The following is a 21,342-nucleotide window of genomic DNA, read 5'->3' as shown; positions in this document are numbered from 1 at the left end:
TACTTGAAGAATTTTTACAAAAAAAAATTATTAACGGGAAAAAAGGAGGGAAGTCATAAAAATTATATTTTCAGGAAAACCATTACTCAGACTCAAAAACTGATATGATTTTCGAAATCTCCTTTAGAAAATACATACCATGTGGTTTTTTGAAAACTGGTTGCCGAATTAAATGAACGCGTCTATTTTATATGAATCCATATCCATATATATCATAGTTTTTTCTGAAATGTTCCGGTAAAAATAAATCTAGTAAACAAACCAGTGGACAATTAGAATAATAGTAATTGCGCCCTTAATATCAGAATGTACAAACTACACAATAAATTCAACAAATTTCTCAATGTATAATAAATACATAGTCTGGCCATTATCAAACAGAGCGCGGTATGTACTAAAAATAGAATATAATAATGAAGGGTCATTCCATTAATACCGGGTGCGCCCTCTATATCATAAGCGTCGAACTTTATCATAAATTCTACTAATTTCTCCTTGCATAATTGATTGAAGAGTAGAGTGTAGGTATTATCGAACTATTAAAAAATTAATTTTAAATTAGAGATCTAGACGATTTAGAAAGATGAAAATACAGTATAGCAATATTAGAATAATACTGGGCGCCCCCTCTATGCCAGAATGTCCAAATTGCATTATAAATTATCCTATTTCTCACTGTAAATAGGCGTAGTTTGGACATTGTCAAGCAGATGACGCAGTATGTACTAAAAATAGGTTATAGTAATGAGGGACTAATCCATTAATACCGGGTGCGCCCTTTATATCATAAATGCAGGGTAGGAAAAAAACACATTTTTTTGAAGCACAAAAGACTTTAATTGTTTTTAGTTATACACATTTCTGGAAATAATTTTATGTACAAATCCTGTTAGCGAGACCAACTACAAAACAGTAGTACACAATCAATTCTTAAGTATAGATTCTTCTGTAAAGTTGTGGAAAAGTAGTACAACCAGTTTGCGGGCCTTACATAGAGAGCTCACTTTACTTAACTATTCACCATATCAGCGGCTGTTCCAACAGTCAAATGCCTACAATACGTCTTCTAACACATTCAAAAATTACACCTAGCAATTTAAACAACGACGTTGTACTACAAAAGTGAATGTAATTTGAACTATTAATATAGAGTAATTAATATAGAGCAGTTTCAGCTAGACTAGTCGTTTCATAAATAAACAATAATTTAATTGGTAGATGAATATTAAGTAGTATTAAGGTATATGAGCTTAGGGTTAGGTAGAAGGGCCGCAGTGAGTTCAGAGCATCTGAAATGACAGGACGCTTAGATTAATGCACGTTTCTCTCGGAGCACGGTCGAAGTCGGGATGGAAAAATCGATAGAACGTGAGACTCAAGAAAACGTCAATGGAGGCTTTCGCAAAAATCCTTGGGGATGATTCTCTGGAAATCCCAGTAGGTCAAGATGTTCCGGTAGAAAGTAAAGCGCTGAGTGGTAGTGTCAGTTCTCAAAACTTAAAATGACAATAATGAGGGAGTCCAAAATTATATCTTTTTTGTCATCAAAGGATTGGTGCACTTAGAATTCTGCCATCTAGATGCTAAATTTTACGTCGAAGATTAAAAGAAAGGATCAAGTCGGAGATCAAGGATTTTTTATAGTAAGGACAATGTGCAACAGTTAGAGCCTGTTATACCTTAAGACCATGTAATTCCTTACCATTCGAATAAATTGTTATGATTTGATGAAGATGATATAATCCTCGAATTGCAGATGACACTTAGTATAATCATTACAAGAAGAGCCATGATCCTAATAAAACTTATTTCCAAAGGAAAATGACAAAAAAAAGAAAATGTGCAACAGTTGAAGCTTAAGACCACTGGGGATGATATTCCTTACCATTTGAATAAATTCTTTATGATTTGATCAAAGCAATATTTTAACTGTTTCTTCAATACAACCAATGTCATTTAAAGAGATAATACCACATATTCCAAAATTTGAGTTATTATCATTTCCTAATAAGAAAATTTTAGCCAGAGATTGTGATTAATTGGAAAAGATAATCCCAACAAAGATTCGTGTGTCTTCCTCAAACAATATTATCTTCGAAGATTTTGATTTTTACTGTTATGTTCCAAAATATCTTGACAGGATTTAAATTGACTAACGTAACCTATTTTGGGTCATAGCAGTCAAAATAATAGGTTTACATCAAAAATGTATATATCCTGTTTGTAGAGCTTTTCATGGGATTCATTTTTTTGTTAAAAACTTTTTACTCGAAATCAATATCATCGAAGATATTTAGTAAAATGTGGGCAAACGAAGCAAGCTTCATTCGTAAAAATCCTTTTGGGGATTATCTTTTGTAATCAAGGACAAGCGTTTTACAAAAATTTTAGACAAATGAAAACTTAATCTATTTTTTTATTGATATACTATACTTGTAACTGCTCTTAATTATTTCAAAACTACCATCTTTAAAATAATGATCTCACTGACAGAAGCAGACAGACGTGGTGCTTAAAATAGTGAGTTCATCGAATTAACTGAATACATTGGATTTTGTTCAGAATTGTTGAATACGTCCCCGTTGAATTTCATATTATAATATTTTTATATTTTAGTATGCAGTTAAATCGATCGTTTAGTTTTAACATTGACCTTCATCATCAGGAATCAAGCTAATACAAAATATTTATCGGCTAAAACACTAGCCATCAAAATATGATTTCTATAAGTTAAAAACAAAAATTTAAAATAATAAAAAGTATCACTTTGTAACAATGAACAAAAAATTAACATATACACAAAAGTAAAAAACTTGCATCGAACTCGAAACAATTCATTTTACAATTTTTTAAATAAAATTTCACAAATAAATTTCTACAAATAGTAAATTGTATGAATTATTCTCTTGAAAGTTCCAATGAAAACTTTTTTCACAATTTTATACCCAAATATGAAAAGACTAAAGAAAATTTTGGAACCGTGGAATTGAGAGGTAATTTCCTTTTTCGAATTTAAAAATTGAGGAAAAATATAAATTGGCCTTTGTATGGTTTAAATGTAATTAATTAAATAAATCACTTTTATCCATAAAGTTAACATGTTTTTCCATAATAAAATAAATCCCACTCGCTTTCAGCTCTAGTTAAAAATATGTATCAGATTGATACATAGATGGCGCTATTAATATTAAACCCACCAATTAGCCTTAACCTTCAAAAGACACATGTATAAATTTGACATCACTTGTACTATTAGTTTGTAAGTTATAACCATTTATTAATTTGAAAAAAATGAAAAAATACTTTTCAAGCCAAGACACGACTTAATAAACATTATTCTGAAATAGCTCCAGGAAAATCAGCCGATGAGAAGTGGTTTACTAAGTTTAAAGGAAGCGAAATGCGCCCAATGGAAGTTCCAAAAAAATGGTTATCTACGAAAATATCAAAAAAAATCAACGGTTAGATAAGTGGAAAGCTCATGATGAACCGATTCAAGAGCTTGAAGAAACGCAAAAGTCGACAGACAATGTAATGACATAGGTATGTTGTGATTTGCATGGTATAATATCCACCAATCTCTTAAGAAGGGAAACAAATTATCATTATTAAAGCATTTAAAGGACGAAATCACAGAAATACAGTCCCATTTGAAGAATAAGTAAGTGCTGTAATGCATCAAAAAATTGCATCAGTGTGCAACGTATTATACAGATCTAGTACTAAGCGACATTTTTCTGTTCTCAGAAGGGATGATCGCTGAACAGAAATTTTGTAACGATGAACAGGTTATCGATAAAACTGAAGTCTCATTTGAAGCTAAAGACAAATTGTATAAATATTTTAGTGCACTTCAAAATGGATTCTTGTGTAGAAATTATTCCCAGAGAAGATGAATTACAACATTGCAAATTATATCAATATCGCTTCTACAAGTTGTCTGCTTAATCGGAAATTGATTTTTTTGGGGAGTAGACACGTTCAGGGGCACTACAAGTATGCAAAAATCCTTCCAGATTAGTTAGTCGCCTAAAATGGATCGAAAGATGAGAACGATGCTTTTAAACTCCGTTAGACGACTTGTATGAATTCTTTAGAATTTACTAATCACTCAGAGAGAAGAAGAACTGAATAATCACTGAACCAAATTGGCAGAGGTGGAAAAACTCATTTTTCGAAAACAAAATGCCTTGTAAACAGACAAAACAAACGATATTGGAGCTCCATAAATTCGAAAGAATGGGTAGCGTGTACATACGAACATGTGATTATTGATGTACAATATCAACCAGAAACGTACAAAAAGGCAACTTTCACCTGAATAAACTGCTAGAAGTACACTATTTGGTCTTTAGAGGCTTTATTTCTGGCTCAAAGAACCAAATAGTGTAATTTAACTTCATTTCCGGCTCGTACAACCAACAGTGTTATTTTAAGGGTTAATGTGGTACAGTTTATTCAATGTGAGCATCACCAACGATTCCTAGAACAATATAATTGAAAGTTACCACTTCTAACTTGAATAAACTAAGAAGAAAATATGGTTAATAGATGCAACAACTTTTTTTTCTACCAGAAACTTAGAAGAATTGAACTTAAAGGTCAATAAACTGCTCTAATTACACTATTTGGTTTTTTGAGTCTATTTCCGACTGGAAGTACCAAATAGTGTAATATAGCGTAATTTCCGGCTCGAAGGACCAGAATAAGTTACATATTGGAGATAGAGGATGTGTTGGGAATTATGGGTAAAGCGAGTAGGAGGATTTTCTGAATCAGTAACGAAGGCATCTTAAAATTATAACATAGTTTCGACTACAATGCAAGGTACAGTTTTCACAGCTCTTCAAAAAGCGAAAACAGTGCAAAACTGCTTCAGACCTATATGTTACATGAAATAATCTTATTTTTAGAAAACAATATCTTATAAATAGAAAAAAAATAATATATTTAAAATCTACAAACAAAGCAAAATAAAGTTTTGTTTTTGTATCGATGTCATTAGAATCGAAATATAATTTGCTTTTTTCATAATTGAATTATTTTAAGACGGTACTATAGATTCAATATATAAACATCTCTGGATTAGTTTTATTTTCTAAAAATAAGTGCCTGGCATTCAAATGCCTATCCATATCATTCTTGTGGTAAAATTTATTAACAAACAACTATTTCTTCGTCGGCGTGCCCCTTTGTGTGAGACCCTCGAACCTTTTGAATGTGTAGTTTATGAAAACCCAATCTTTGTAGCTGACTTCGCCGTCTTGAGTCAGAGGAGCAGAAGCTGAAAAATGAAAAGAGAATTTTAATACAGATTTAATTTCACTGATTAAATATTGTACCAAAAAAATGATATTTTGACAGAAATGATGAGTTTCAGTAACGTTTATGTTTTAGTTAGTGAATCTGATAATTAAGAATGAAAATTTAAGACAAAAAAATTGTTCGAAAAAAGATTAGACATTCAAAATGATAATAGATACAAAAATATAATGCAATCTCATAGTATTTTAATTTTTTTATAATTAATAATATTTAAATCAGCTATCAAGATAATAAAATTAAGTGCATTTTTTATATGTAGATTGAAATAAAATTAGAATTCATCTATACTTGAAAAGATAATCAGTAAAAAACAGTGATAATTTTATATTATAGGGAATTTTTAAGAACTTCTGGTATATTTAATTAGAAAATCTATTCTAGTGGAGTATGTCATCTTTCATTTAGTCTATAGTCAAACTCCTAACTATCAAAAAATCTCTTTTCCTACACCTATTTTTAACTTCAGGTCAAACATGAAGGCTAAATATAAAGCTAAAATTTCTAATTCTTGAAAAATTCCTTAAAAATTTCCGATAGCAGAAAAAAAATTTCGGAAAGAAACGCGAAAATTGAAAACTTGTAACATTGTACAAGGACACATATTTTAACGGGTAAATAATACTTGCAATATTACGTTTAAAGGATAAAGAGTCATTTTTGAAAAGGATTTTTAATCCGAAAGAATCAAATGAAGATAGGACTGCAGGATATACCAGGATTTTTTAAATCGAGCAAATGGACGATGGAGAAACCAACCGAAAATTTGTGATTAGATAATGCAGCTGCCAGCTAATTCGAGCTTTTAACAATTCCAATTACCATGAAATTATAACCGTTTAATAGATTTATTTATCGTTTTCTTTCTGTGTTGAATAACTCGGGAAAATGACTGAGATGTTGTCAATAGCTCGATACAAAAACAACTAAAAAAAATCATATGGAAGAGGTTAAAAAATTCAAAAATATTTTTGATGAATTGTAAGAAAATATTGTTGGGTTTATATTTTTTTCTACTGTTTTTGTTTTGGAATGGCCCTGATATAGGTATATTTTCCTCTGCAAAGTTGAGTTTCTGATGATTTTTAGTGGAATAATTGCAAGAAAAATGGATCGCTGAAAAAAAAACGTGATTAAGACATTAGTAAATTGGAAAAGTTTGGATTCGATATTTTTATACTTACGAATTTCAAGTTTGACATCGGGAAAATCGTCAAAGTTTGACGTATCGTCTATAGATTTAACTTCTACCGGTATGGCTGCCGGCCTTTCTCTAATATGTTCCCAATCCACACCGCGATAGAACTGATTTAATTTTAGGTCTTCTAAACCTTTTTGAGATCCTAGTCTTCTGTCCGCTTCACAACAGAATCTGGAACATACAACAAACTTAGTAAAAACATACGGTTCCAAGAAGAATTGTACGAAGCTTCCAGGCTGATGCACCAAGTAAAGACGCCTTTGAACTCGACAAATTCATTAAACAAGTTACTTGGAAGTAGAAGCAGGATAATGGTAGAACGTTTCGAAGTCGATGTACCAGGAAAAATATTAGAACGTTGCCAGTCGAAATGGCAGAACATTTTTAGACAAAATGGTAGGAGACCTCCAGGCAGAATAATAGGTAATCTCCAGGCAAAATAGTAGGTAAACTCTAGGCAAAATAGTAGGTAAACTCCAGGCAGAATGGTAGAGTATCTTTAGTCAGAATGGTAGAACACTTCAAAGACGATGTACGAGGAAAAATATTAGAAGGTTTCCATATAAAGTGGCAGGACATTTTTAGACAAAATGGTAGGATACCTCCAGGCAAAATAGTAGGATATCTCCAGGCTGAATAGAAGAGCATTTTAAAGCCGAATGTTAGGACGTTTCTAGGCCGATGCACCCAATAGAGAAGCTGCTGGTATCAACCAATTGTGAAGACCCTTTTAGTAGTGATATAACTCTACCAAGTAATTTGGTATTTGGCTGCAAGGCTAATGAACATCAAGGAGGTCAATTTTTTAGGATCCAAAATTATTAAGAAATAAAACAGTGAAGCAAACTACTTACTTGATAATTGTATCTTTGGCCTCTTCGGAGATAGGTACCTCGGCTGGAAACACCAACGTATCCCTCCAATTCATCACTTTCGTATACGTATCTTGAGGATTTTCCGAACAAAATGGCGGATAACCGATCAACATTTCGTACATAATAACTCCTAACGACCACCAATCGCAAGCTGGTCCGTATCCCGTTTGCATAAATACTTCGGGGGCTATATAATCCGGCGTACCGACGGTACTATAAGCTAGAGCTCTCCTATTTTTTTTCCAACTTTCCGCCCTTCGTTTACTATCCATAGGACTCGAGGTAATGACTGAAATTGAATCGAATTTAATTATAATTTATAGGATAATATTTGTTTTATACTTACTAAAATCCGAAGGTTTCGCTTGACTTAAGTCTCTGTAAAAATCCGTCCTGTGGGATTTCTTTAAACCGGTACACAATCCGAAATCGGATAATTTGAGATGCCCTTTGGCATCGAGTAATAAATTATCGGGTTTAATGTCTCTGTGTATAAAACCGAGTTTATGTATAGAATCGATGGCGAGGGCCGTTTCACTGATATAGAATTGCGTACACTCTTCTGATAATGTGTCTTTTTTCATTAGGAGAGTCATCATATCACCGCCAGGTAGAAATTCCATTATTAAATATAAATTAATAGGATCTTGAAAACTATAATACATCTTCACCACCCATTGATGATCGGCTTCAACTAAGATATCACGTTCTGCTCTGACATGGGCAACCTTTAACAAAATATGTAATGAAAATATTGGGAAATGGTTTTCGTTGAAGGAAAAATACCATGGATGGGAAATAGAATCGAGGAAATAATTTTGAACGAATTATATAGGGATATAGAAAAAACATATCGATATTTCACGAACGGAAAACTATACGAGGGTATACGAGTATTCAGACATGGCAAAACTGATGTAAATATGTGAAATCTGAAAATTCCATCGCAAAGTTTGTCATACGAGTGCCGATCAACTCGCTTCGACTTTTGGTTTGAAGTCCCATATTGAGTCACCGTGTTTCCGAATTCAATAGTGACAGCACTTCGCTATAGGGATGAATTTCGTGAGGGTCGTCGAAAATCGGCTGTTGTCCCAAAAAATATCGAAACTTGGGTATTAGTTCCACTCGCGTGCATTCAATATTGTATGGACATTTTTAGCTGTCAAAAATCTTTGTTCGCGTTGGGTTATATGCTACAATCGCTCAAAAAAAGCTCGTAACAATTGGTGCAAAGAAATACTGGAAATATTCAAACGCGGTGCTTCAAAACACATCTATAAGATCGTGACAGACGATGAATCATGGATTTATGCATAAGAACCCAAAATTAAGTAGCAATCGACTGTAAGGGTCTTAAAAGACGAGCCAAATCCAAATAAAGTTGTTCGCCCATGAAGGATATGGTCGCTTGTTTTATCGGAATCTCTGGACTTGTCGCAACCGCTGCATTAGAGCATTTTCTTGCCGGAAATGTTCGAAAAAATTAGAAAAACCAATCGTAAAAGACGAATAATTCACCATCACGACAATGCGAGCTCCCACATTTCAGTTCAAACAAAAACATTGTTGTTGAGGAGGAATTTTGTTCTTTCTTCGTCATAAATTTAGTTTTATTCATAATTATAATGAAACTTGCCAGAAAGTTTTTTGAATCTATCTTTAGTACGGTAAGAAAACACACGTGAAAACGTTTCTGTCACTTACCTGTTCTTTTTCTAACATGTCTGCCTTTCTGAGGATTTTCATCGCGTAAACATGACCGGTGTCTTTTTTCTGAACTAATCTAACTTCTCCGAATGCCCCTCTACCTATCACTTTGAGTGGTTCGAAGTCTTCGACGCCTAATCGAGATCGTTTTAATCTAAGAAATTCGGTTTCTTTTTGGGCGTGTTGCAGTCTCTTTTCCATCTTTTGTTCCTCAGAGAGACTATCGTCCTTTAAGGATTCTTCTAATTTTGCTAACCTAGAAGAAAAAAAGAGTTATATTTGATTGCGCGACAAATATCAAGGTCTATTAAGGACATAATTCCATAAAACTCTAAAAACTATAAACTGTCTAAAATGCAAAAGAACACAGTTATTATAGAGAGTGTGGTGTCAAATAGGTAGACAGTTAGTAATGTACACGACAGGAAGCGACGACATATACCGGTAATGAATAGGAAATACGAATTCTTGAAAAAGAACGAAAAGAAATAAATATCGAGGTATGTACGACGAGTAAGGGGGTAGTGTTTCTTCAGCGATTATATCTTCTTCCAAAAGCTAGAGAAAAACTTAAGTGGTAAACGCTTTAAGACCAAGCAGAGGACACGGATTGGCGAGAGCCTTCTTCTTCAACTTAGGAATACAAAAGCTAGAAGGTCGTCTATAAAAGTGTGTTGATAAAAATGGAAACTATCAAAAAATAGACAACAGCTTTTCAACGATGTATATGATAACCTCTCTTTTATACAAAAAATGCAAAAAATACACTCTTGGTTAAGGAGATTGATATTACAGAGTGACTCATATCTATTGGTTTAGAGAAATATCTAATAAAATGCTTTTTGATCAAGATATAATTTAGCTTGCTACTTTTTGTTCATTTACGTACCATTTTTATTTTCTACGACTAATTACTCGTATAATACGTTAAAGAATTCTATAAAGTTATTCCTAGTAATATAAACAAAGCAAGAATACAACTTTACGATTTTAAATATTCCGAGATACTTCGACTATTTTGACGAGCCGACAACAGGGTAGAAGGTCGTAAAAACGTAAATGATGTATGACGTACAACGGTAATTGTATTAAAAATTCTGTATTCAAATGGTACGTACATAAATTAATGCGTTTCCAAATAAAACTGATGTAAGTTTATGATTCATTCTATTTATTATTTTTTGTAATGTATTTGGCATTCTACAAGTCAAATTCATAATTCATAAATAACCTTCAATTTAAGCAATAGTTTTAGGATTTTCACGAAAATAGAAAATTAAATATGTTAACAATGAAAAAATGGTTCTCTAAGTTGATATGCGCTAATTTTGATTCCTATGAATCTTATCGATTAGGAAGATTGAGATACAAAAGTGGAAGCAAATTCATATCAGATAAATGAGAAAATTTGAAACAGCATTCACCAATGTTTGATCCACGAGAAAGAACATTGGCAGCAGATTGCAGGTGTTTGGATCCCTAATAATCATTCATCTAATCCATCACATACAACATTTTGCTTCTACACTACTATACAGAACAGAAAAACGAGGAATTTTGAAACACAATCAATCAATTTTAATAGACCAAGCAAAAACATTTGCAGCACGTTGCAGGTGTTGAGGTTCCCCATAATCTGTCATCATATCCATAATATGTAGCCTATTGCCTCAACGGTACCATACAGAACCGTTTTTTAATCACTAGAGACGAAAAATTGAGGGGCTCTCCCGAAATGAATAGCTACGAAGTACTACGAAGCCGGGTTTACATCTCAAAAACTTGGAGTATATGCGAAACAGTTCTGGAAGTGCTGAAACTTTGACACATAGTTAATGCAGATCTTTATTGTGAAAACTTCAACCTTGCTTACCAAACTTTGATTGAAAAATATTCGACGTATATAATTATAAATCGGAGACGTATTATTCTTGTTATTTTTGGCATACCTGAGGAATGTTAATAAGAGGGTTGTTACTAAGTTTTGAGGTAGTCAAATAAAAAAAATATTTATAATTGGATATGGCTTCATTGTTTTTCAAAATTTTCTTCTTTAATATCAATACACTTTTGTGTACTTTTGTCATTCCGATTGAGGTACCTCCAAAACATGTTATTTGCCCGCATCAACCGCTTCTTCAAGTGTAGAAAAACGTTGACCTTGCAATTTATTTTTGATCTGCAAGAATAAAAAGGAATCATTGGGTGGCAAACGAGGACTGTACGGTTGAAGAGCCATTAATTCGATGTTTTGACTGTTCAAAAACGTTTTTGTTTGAACTGATGTGTGAGAGCTCGCATTGTCACTGCGGAGAATGATTAGTCGTCTGCGATTGGTTTCTGTGATTTTTTCGAACACTTCTGGCAAAAAAATACTGGTGTACCATTCAGAATTAATCGTTCCACGTTGCTCTAATGGATCGGTAGCGACATGTCCAGTTATTCCGAAAAAAGAGATCACCATTTGCTTCGAAGTGCTTCATGCGTAAACAACTTTTGTTGGATTTGGCTCTACTTGAAAGACTTGTGCTCGCCTATTCGCCTGTCACGATCTTATAGAAGTCTTTTGAAGCCCCGCGATTGAATTTATTCAAAATATCTTTACACTAATCGACACCATCTTTTTTTTGAGCGATTGTTAAATTATGGCGATAACCGACGTGATCAAATATTTTTGACAGCCGAATGTTCATACTATATTGAATACATGCTTCAATCTCAAGATATGTCACATGATGATCTTGCAATATCAGTTTAAGCACAGCATCGATGTTTTCTGATACAACAGCCGACCTTCACGAAATTCATCATGTAGCGACCACGATTGAATTCGGAAAACCAGCGAAAAACGGTGGCTCGAGATGGTGTTTCATCACCAGAAGTTGATCGGCACACTGCTGTTGGTTTAATTCCCGACGAAAGTCATAGAAAATCCTCGCCAGAAAATGTTGGATGGAAGACCAAGATGATGTTTCAAGTACTCAAATAGTTCTCTCTTGACAACACGTCACATCAGTGTTGCCATATGTAGAATAGGAATGTTTGTGTTCAGACAAGGCGTTTCATACATCGGTTTTTTCACCTCATCTTTGAATGTAAATGTATTAATTATTAAGGTAGAGATCCATCACACTAATTTACTCTATAAAGCTCTTTGTTGGGCACGTTTTTGCAACTCTTAAATGTCTGTCGTTGACCAAGCGATATTGGCTGAGTCTTCTGCTATATATCAATCTATTTTGGTTCGCTTCTTGAGGCTGTGAATATTATGCGAATAGTCTCTGTATAAGTTCTTTCTTCTATATAAGTGAGTTAGTATTATATTGAAAATAGTATTAAAACAAAGTAATTTAGAAACAACAAGCTTAATCTTTCACCATAAAGCGTACGACGATGACAAAATGTTGATCAAAATCGAATAAAAAAATGGTAAAGGTTTTTAGTAAATTTTTAAATGAAGAAAAAAGTTTGGCTTAAAAATAAATGAATAGGAGACAAAATACATTAAGGTGCGCTCTGGAATCACAAATGAAAACAAAAATATTGAATAGATAACAACTTTATCCAAGAGTAACCATCTACAAACCTAAAAGAAAATAAGATAGATAACAGATAGGATGGGAGATAACAAAGCAGTAGAAAAATACTGCGAGCAAAAAATCTTTCAAGAGCAGACAAAATCAGCAATTCTATATGCATGAGAAACATAACGATTTCAATAAAAAATAAGAATAAATTAACAATACAGGAAAAAGCATCCTAAGGAATAAATATAGGGGTGTTAATATGATAGAAGGTAGATAGAATTGCTGAAAGAAGAGAAGAAGAAGCGAGCACCCAAAGACCAAAATGTCAAGCGGGATATATATGATAGAAAGGTTTTAATGGAGTGAAATAGCAAATGATTGAAAGTAAGGGAGAAGAGGAATATTTAAAAACATTGAATGGTCTAGTTGAAAGATGGAATATTCTATAATATAAAGACACTTCTATATGAACTTCATATTTATTCTCTTTGAAATCGTGTGAAAAAATTGTAAATCACTATATGGAATGTATGTTGTTGAGTATATCACGCTTATGGGTTTACTTTTCCATTTATGGTATTATTTAAACCGTGAAAAAATGGTAAAGTTATATTTTTAATTATCGCCGTCACGGCTATTTATGAGGTTCTTGGCCTCCGTAGTTCGATATCATTTTCTGCTTGACTCATCACATTGTGATAGAATATTTATTTCCTCGCGACCTTTACAAATGTATTAAATTGGATAAGTATTGGGTTTCGTTTGTTTTAATCTTAGTAACGATTTGTGGTTTTATGATTTAAACCCGCTTGTTAATTTTATTAATTTTGAAAGATATGTTGCCGGATTTAAAAGGTGATTTGATTTCTATTAAAGGCAATTGAAATAAGTTTTCGAGTACTTTTCAAACGTCGATAGGTAGGGCAAAGTTGAAACCAAAAAGTCAGTTGCAAATATACGGTGGAATTAATAAAAGCATGTGAAATACCATAATTCAGTCGCTCCCTGTATAGTTTTTAATAGCACACAGGGTATACACATAATAATAAACACGTGTGCCGTGACAATGTTGAAATATAGTCCAGTCAATGAAATTTGGATTTGGATACAAACGGAATTATTGCTTGTTGAAGGTTGTTTAGCATTTTCAAACGTCAAAATCGAAAGTTTCTACGTACAATAACCAAAAACCAATGCATTTTTTGCGTAAAATACAAAGTACCTTTTTCAAAGTCCTTTAAAAACCTTTTTCATTCATTTGTGACTAGCTGACCCGGCAGACTTCGTACTGCCTCAATTGATAAATAAAAATGCTCGGTATGAACGAACAAATTAAAAAAAATTATACAAAAATGTTGATTATTAATCATGTTTTCATAATTAAAAATAATAACAATTTCTCTCAAAATTGACTTTTTCTCACATATAATCCTTTGTACCTTTTTTATTAAGTAATCATTAGAGTAGATATGAACAAAAACATTCTTAAAATCACTTATTGTAATCAAGTTTACAACTTTAACTATGAAAAATTCCAAATATTCATCATTAAAAAAATGATTTTGGACAAAAAAACATTTTTCAATTTTTTTTTGTCCAAAATGTTCGTTTTTTGATGCTTTGTAAAAAAGTTATGAATGATTATATGCGAAGAATTGCGTTATTTGAAGTCATAAAACTATATGAAATTTCCACGTGAGATATTTCCCATATTTTTTTATAAATCCGCCGTAAAAACTAAGATTTAAAAAAAAATTCATCGAAATCGGATGATTTTTTGATTTTCTAGACCCAAAAAACAAAAATATAAAATTACCAAGCTTTCTGGTAAACGATTCCGCAAACTTCCAAAGACTGGCCTTGCGATTTATTTATGGTCATCGCAAGGGCCAGACGTACTGCAAATTTTAAAAGTTCATAATCGAATGGCAAATCCGTGGGAATCATCGGTATACGCGGGGTCAAGAAATCCCCTCCTTTGTATTTTATTTTTATGATTGTTGTCTCAATGAAGTTATTCATCATCTTTTTCACAGCCAGTCTTGTTCCACTGTACAGTCGGTGTTGATTAATGTTACGCAATATCCCACTTCTACCTGAAAATAGGTGGTAATCTAGGCAATTCGAGTGAATTTAAAAACTCTGTGAAATAGTTTACTACGATTTCCTAGTTCATAAGGGTGTCGACTGATTTGAAGGAAACCAACTATCCCGGAAGAAAATTCTGAATGATTGCATTGAGGTCCTCGACATCTTTACTTTTCTCCGCCAATATTGCTCGTTAACTCAGCCAATCATGGTTATTGAACTGTTGCGCTATATCTGGGAAAATACACTGAATAAGCTCCTCTTTCGAGTCTGTGATGTATCAGATATATGTGGGTAATCTGATGAATCCGGTCGAGGTATCCACTGCAGCTTCATTATTTCTAATATCTAATAACTGCTTCGCAAACACATTTGCAGTTTCATACTGTTGCAAAAATAATCGCATGTTAGCAGTAAATTGTCAGATTAACAAAAAAAGAGCACATTCCTTACCTACGGTATAAGGCAGGGGGCTGAATCACTCTAAAGCCCCTCAATCCCGGATACTTCAGCCCCTAAAGCCCCACCCTGGCTACGTGCCTGCTTTTAAACCTTTTCTCGACTTCCACAAATAATTCAGCGCCGAAATTCGCCAAATCGGTCCAGCCGTTCTCGAATTTTAGCGAGACTACCGAACAGCAATTCATTGTTCCTTGCATCAAAACTAAGCGAGTTATGAAGAGAATAATATCGATTCCTATTTTTTTGGAAGGAAAAAAAAATACTGAAAATATCATCCTCTTTTCCGCCCTATTTGAAAAAAATTATTGCCTCTTTATAATTCATTTTATTTATGTTCTTACACGTTTTTAGTGTTTCACCAATTTAACGTATTCACACATTTTTTAAAAAATTTTTCTTGAAGTGAAAATCATTTTCGTAATCTAGCGAAAAATCGCACTATTTTCAAAATAATTCAAAAATTTTTATTGATACATAGAATACAAAATTGTAGGTTTTCTTTTTCTGAAATACTTCCCGTAAGAACCTTTTTGAGTTTTTGAAGCATAATCCTTTTTATGAATAAGATATGAAAAAAAATCATTTAGATGAGCTTGTAGCTTTTAATAAAATCCTTTTATGAAATTCTCGGTTAGAAGCAGGGTTGCCATCTTTAGGGAATATAAAATAGGGACGATCGAGTATACATCAGAGACGTTCGGAGTTTGCTCCAATCAAAATATGACCCTGAGACAGTCTAAGGAAAATGAAACTTTATTTTGTGTTTTTATTTGTATTTATTTTATATAATTATTTTTTCTATACGTATTTCTTGTTGTTACGAGCCGCTTTTAATAATTCTACATCATTTTTGTATTTATTTATGAAGTTTGAACAAGACATCTGTATGTTCAAAGAAATTTGCAATTCTGCTTTTATCAAATCTACCCAGCAACGATTTCTGACATTAGACCATTTAATGGCCATTAATGTGAAAATACGCGCTCAACATTTGCATTTGAAGGAGGTATGCTCAAAGCACGAGATACAACATTAAATAATGCGTTCAACTTCTGCTACTTTGCGACTTTAAATACATGTACCCATTTTTTATCAACGCTTTGCTGTTGCTCGATCTGTGGAAGATCCGTAGAAAATCCTTCTTCGGAATCGAATCCCATAATTGAAACAGTATCACAAAGTTCTGTGAAATTTAAATTCCCATCAAGTGATAATTGTTCCAATTTTTTCAAGGGATTCAATTCATCGAAATCAAATCGAAAGGCCGTCGGGACGCGGGGCAATGTCTTCGAAATCGGGACTGTCCCGGCAAAATCGGGACGGGTGGCAACTCTGGTTAGAAGTTATAAAAGCTTTAAACATTTACAGATAGAAACTAATATTTTATGAATTTTTCGTATAAAGGTAGTTTTTATCTCTAATAAATGAAAATCAACCCCCGGCAGATTGTCAACTTTGAAGTAAAGAGTAATATAACCCAAATTTAAATTTGTATGCAAACCGATACTGTTTAATCAGTTAAATAACTGCCTAATAAAATGTTTATGAGTTTATTATTATTGCTGTCTTAAAGGGTTGCTGTTAAAGATCGAAACTGATCGAAAACTAATGAATAATAATTATCAATTGACGTTCATGTAACTCACACACTCACAAATTACATTGTCTGACGCGCGTTTCGATAACCAAGTTATCGTCTTCAGAGACTGTAAAACAGTTTAACTTCAGTCTCTTAAGAAGGTAACTTGGTTATCGAAACGCACGTCAGACAATGTAATTATTGTGAATGTTGGTGCAGTGATAACTGATAAAAAGATGATTGCCATTGATTACGTGCTCCAGTCCAGATTTTTCAATTTTTTTTTTTCGAATAGGGGCGATATTTACTCCTAAAAAAGGGTGAATATTGAAATAGAGGGTAATTAGAATTTTTAACCGTCTTTGACCGGACTAATATGGGTACATGTGCTAACAATTGCTACTAACGGAATATCAATTTACTTGAAAGAAATTCAAGGTAAATATTATATATATATATATATATATATATATATATATATATATATATATATATATATATATATAATAAAAACAGTAGTTTGGTAATATTTTTAAGCATTATTTACCTTTCGATATTCCCTTCATATTTATTTTATTGATTACTCAACTTTATCCGAGTGATAACTATCACTATTTGCATTATTATTAATATTATACAAGTTACAGATAGAGCAAGGTTCGTTGAAAAATTTTTAAGCAGAATAAGGGAAATTTTTTATAGGTTTGTTGGAGTTGGCCCTGATATAAGAGTTGCTGCTCTGCAGGGCTGGGTATGTGAAGGTTGTGTGGGGTTGTGCTTGCTGCTCTGGCTGAGAAGAAGAAAAAGAAAAGAGGCCATTTAGCAAGTGAACCGGTTCACCAGGTTAAAGGGAAACCGCAGAAAACCTGCAACACCGACGATCGACGAAGTGAGTGAAAAATAGTTTTATCTTAAATGGGAGAGTTATCTAGGAAGTTGAAGTAGATTTCAGAAAAGTCTTCATATGCTTTTCCTAGCAGCCGGATGGGCGGATAGGGAAGTTGGATTATGAGACGAGGGGCCGTCTATCGAGGTAAGAAGTGGAGGTAAGAAGTGGAGGTAAGAATCACATAGCAGGCTTGGAGTTCATTTAGAAGACTTGGAATGGGGGTTATGTCTGTATTTACATAAACTTCTTCTAGATCCAAAAATCACCACACCAAATTTCATTTTAAAGATCGAGCGAGCCAATGTTTCGACTAATACGTACTATTGCACCATGTTGCATTGAATACAAATTAAATATTGAGTGGAATATGCTCAAATAAAAGAAATATGAACAAACACGATTCACAACACATGCTCTATAAAATCCATACCACCCGAACTGATATGCTCTAGATTTGTGGTGGAGGTGACGGCAAGGATCAACTCGTTTCGGCGCCAGGTCATTTGGAACGATTTTCTCACCAGACTGGAATCAGCACAACCATCAGTGGATCTCAGTGGTGTAACCAAAAATGTGGATGAATATTTTCCTCGTAAGAGAATTAATTGAAACACTTTTAATGAGACAAAAGAGACCTTCTGCTTCTCATAAATCAACTACTCCACTCACTGGTTAATGGTCTTTTAACTGAATACAGAATCTAATAATGCTAAAGTGTATCGCAATAGTTTTTGGGATTTAAACTGGGAAACTTAATATAATTGAAAAAAAAAAATAGAAAAACTTACCTTTGTTTTCGCTCTACATGTTGGGCTACTAAGTTACTGTAATAATTTTCTAGAGTGACTTTTGCTTTGGTGGCTTTGTCCAGGGTGTGGACACTGAAACGGATTGTATTCTCCGTAGCGGTCATGTCCAGGACCCCTGTAACAAAAAAATTGTTATTATTATCGTCATCATAACCGTGATCGTGTAGGACTATTTCAGTATCATCATTTTTCATATTATATTATTCCTATCTAAATTCAATACAAGAAAAACTCTACTGAAGTATTGTTTATCAATTAAAAACTATTGTTATATATATAAAATCGTGGTAAGGCATCTCACTATCAAAAACTGTATGGATGTAAGGTGAAGATTCTCCTATGTAGAGGATGAAATCTTTATCCACTACGAAATTCCTGAGCATTAAATCTGGGAGCTTATTAAAAAGAAGACGAAGATCTCTGGGAGCTAGAGCCCCCCCAAATTCCTGAAAAGAATGGGAATCATATATCGATGCCTTGCTGAGAACAAACATTCCAGAAGAAATTATCCGTGTTGCTCAGAATTTTGAAATAAGACATTGTTTCACTCTCTAACTATGTTGAAGAAACTCCAAGAAAATAATTTCTCTTTTGTTAAAAACCCTTTTAAAACATAAATTTTAAAAATGAGTGAAGCATTTCCCAGCAGATTTCAGGAATTTGAAAACAGCAAAGCAACTTTAGTATTTGTCAAAAATACTCTAAATGGCACTCTAAATACGAATGTCTTGGTGTTCAAGTAGATATATTGGGGAAGGAAAAATGTGATCTTAGTTCACAACACAAGTGGTTTGCTTTTAATGACATGGAAAAGGAAGACATGATCATTTTCTTGGAGTAGTATTCCTGACTCTTACGATTAGCTGAAAAAGCTCACGTTTACTGTATTTTTCCTTTTTGGTTTCACATACATACACGAACAATCTTTTTCAATCATAAACATTACCAAGAGTAGACTTAGAAATGGTCTTATTGAAGAGAACTTGCAATCATGCCATTAAAAACAACAACATATAAACCTGACTCACTCAAACTTAAATTTAGTTTCATTAAGTGTAATAAAGTTAACTAAACAAGCAGATTTGGCTCCTATTTTTTTTAAATTCTTGTAATGTTCATATTTTGGTTCTTTGGCTAATCAATTTGACGACCACTGCCTTGTAGCATACAGAGCTGTGTCCATTTAATAAATAAATCGAAAAAAGGTTTCAGAATGACAAAAGTTTTTTGTAATATTATTACAAAGGTTATAGACCATAAAATCACTATGTATATCAAAAGACATCCCCATACGATTAATCAATTTTTATAGCAGCAATTACTTGAATCAAATGTTGAGTGAGTTGAGTACGAGAAAACAAATATGTACAGAAAGTGACAGTTTAATCTATATCTATCTATACACACCAGATTTAACACCGACTCTTCTCAAAGTAAAAAATGTACCATAAAAGAAACGATTCAAGAGAATTGCTGACACTGGAAATACTACAACAGAGAAGATGAAAACAGAAAGAAATCTTCAGGAGACATTGATAACCAAAGCAAAAAATAGTAAGGAACTACATATTATAAATCGTTAATAAGAGGGTTGTTACCCAAATTTTTAAGATATGGCAATACTGATGTTGAATATGTTAAATCTGACATTGCAATCATAAAGTTTGACATTTTTAATAGTGAACATATACAGAACGTGTTGTCATATGAAAGATATTTGACATTTTCGTGCGATGATTCTCCATGACTTTCGAGGTGGATGAAACCAACAGCAGATTAAGCTGATTTTCCAAATTCAATCGTGGTAGCGCTTCACTACAGGATAAATATCGAGAGAGGTCATCCAAAATAGTGCCATAAATCATCGATTCTGTGCGTAAACTCATAACTCAAGATCGTCACGTGGCATTGTTCGCGTTGGATACCGTATAATTTGACAATCGCTCAAAATAAAGTTCGAGTTTTTAGTACTAAGAAATGCTGAAAAAATTCAAAAGACGTGTTTTAGATCGTGAAAGACGACGAATCATAGATAATTGTAACAATCGACTGTATGGGTCTTTCAAGACGAACCAAATCTAACAAAATTTGTTCGCGCGCGAGCAAATGGTCACCTGTTTTTTCGGAATAACTGCACATGTTGTCACTGTTCCATTAGAGCAACGTACAACGGTCAATGCTGAATGCTAGACCAGCATTTGTTTACCAGAAGTCGAAAAAATCAGTGAAACCAATCGCAGAAGATGAATAGTTCTCCACCACAATAATGAAAGTTGTCACACATCAGTTTAAACAAAAACGTTTTTGAACAGTTAAAACATCGAATCATGGTTCATCCGCAGTACAGTCCTTGTTTAGCACTCAATGATTTTTTCTTATTCCCGCAGATCAAAAATAAATTGTGAGGTCAACGTTTTTCTACACCTGAAGATGTTTTGGAGGTACCGCAATCGGAATGGAAAGATATTTCGACAATTGGTTCTAACACCTGCAAAAGTGTATTGATCTTAATTGAGAATTTACACAATTTACAGACTGTATTTTCATTATTACTACCTTCTTATATACATATTTTCTTCAAAATATAAATATGAAAATCAATCGTATTGTTTTTATTTGTAGTGTATCACGTAAAAATTTGACCGGTAGGATATTAGTAATGAAAATGGGTCTTTTCAATACATTCGATAATTTACCTGAATCTCTAAACCATGGTGGACAAAACCCACTTAATATACCTGCCATTTTCACTCCATAATATTTTTTTTGAAAATTTTGTATCGTATTAACCAAATTATTAATTTATACTAAATAACTGAAAATGTTAACAGTTTCGCTATAATTTTATCTAATCTTTACTGATAATTTGGTGCTGAAAGC

General features: G+C 33.0%; 1 protein-coding gene across 3 annotated transcripts in view; it reads right to left on the bottom strand.

Annotated features, from left to right (window-relative positions):
- Positions 1 to 813: 813 nt before the first annotated feature.
- Positions 814 to 21,342, bottom strand: part of LOC130445007 (serine/threonine-protein kinase tricornered) — a 156,090-nt gene continuing 135,561 nt past the window's right edge. For 2 of the 3 annotated variants that reach the window (XM_056780454.1, XM_056780455.1), the window contains 6 exons: positions 18,442 to 18,577; positions 9,106 to 9,364; positions 7,745 to 8,126; positions 7,378 to 7,687; positions 6,507 to 6,694; positions 814 to 5,284 (listed from right to left, as the gene is read on the bottom strand). In XM_056780454.1, the coding sequence (XP_056636432.1) occupies positions 5,169 to 5,284; positions 6,507 to 6,694; positions 7,378 to 7,687; positions 7,745 to 8,126; positions 9,106 to 9,364; positions 18,442 to 18,577 (1,391 nt within the window). In that variant the 3' untranslated portion in view covers positions 814 to 5,168. Of the gene's footprint in view, positions 5,285 to 6,506; positions 6,695 to 7,377; positions 7,688 to 7,744; positions 8,127 to 9,105; positions 9,365 to 18,441; positions 18,578 to 21,158; positions 21,243 to 21,342 lie in introns of those variants that run through there. The other variant, XM_056780456.1, reaches the window with a different exon arrangement.

The sequence above is a fragment of the Diorhabda sublineata genome, chromosome 6 (assembly GCF_026230105.1).
Source record: "Diorhabda sublineata isolate icDioSubl1.1 chromosome 6, icDioSubl1.1, whole genome shotgun sequence".
NCBI lineage: Eukaryota > Metazoa > Arthropoda > Insecta > Coleoptera > Chrysomelidae > Diorhabda > Diorhabda sublineata.
This window is presented reverse-complemented; position numbering and strand designations above follow the sequence as displayed.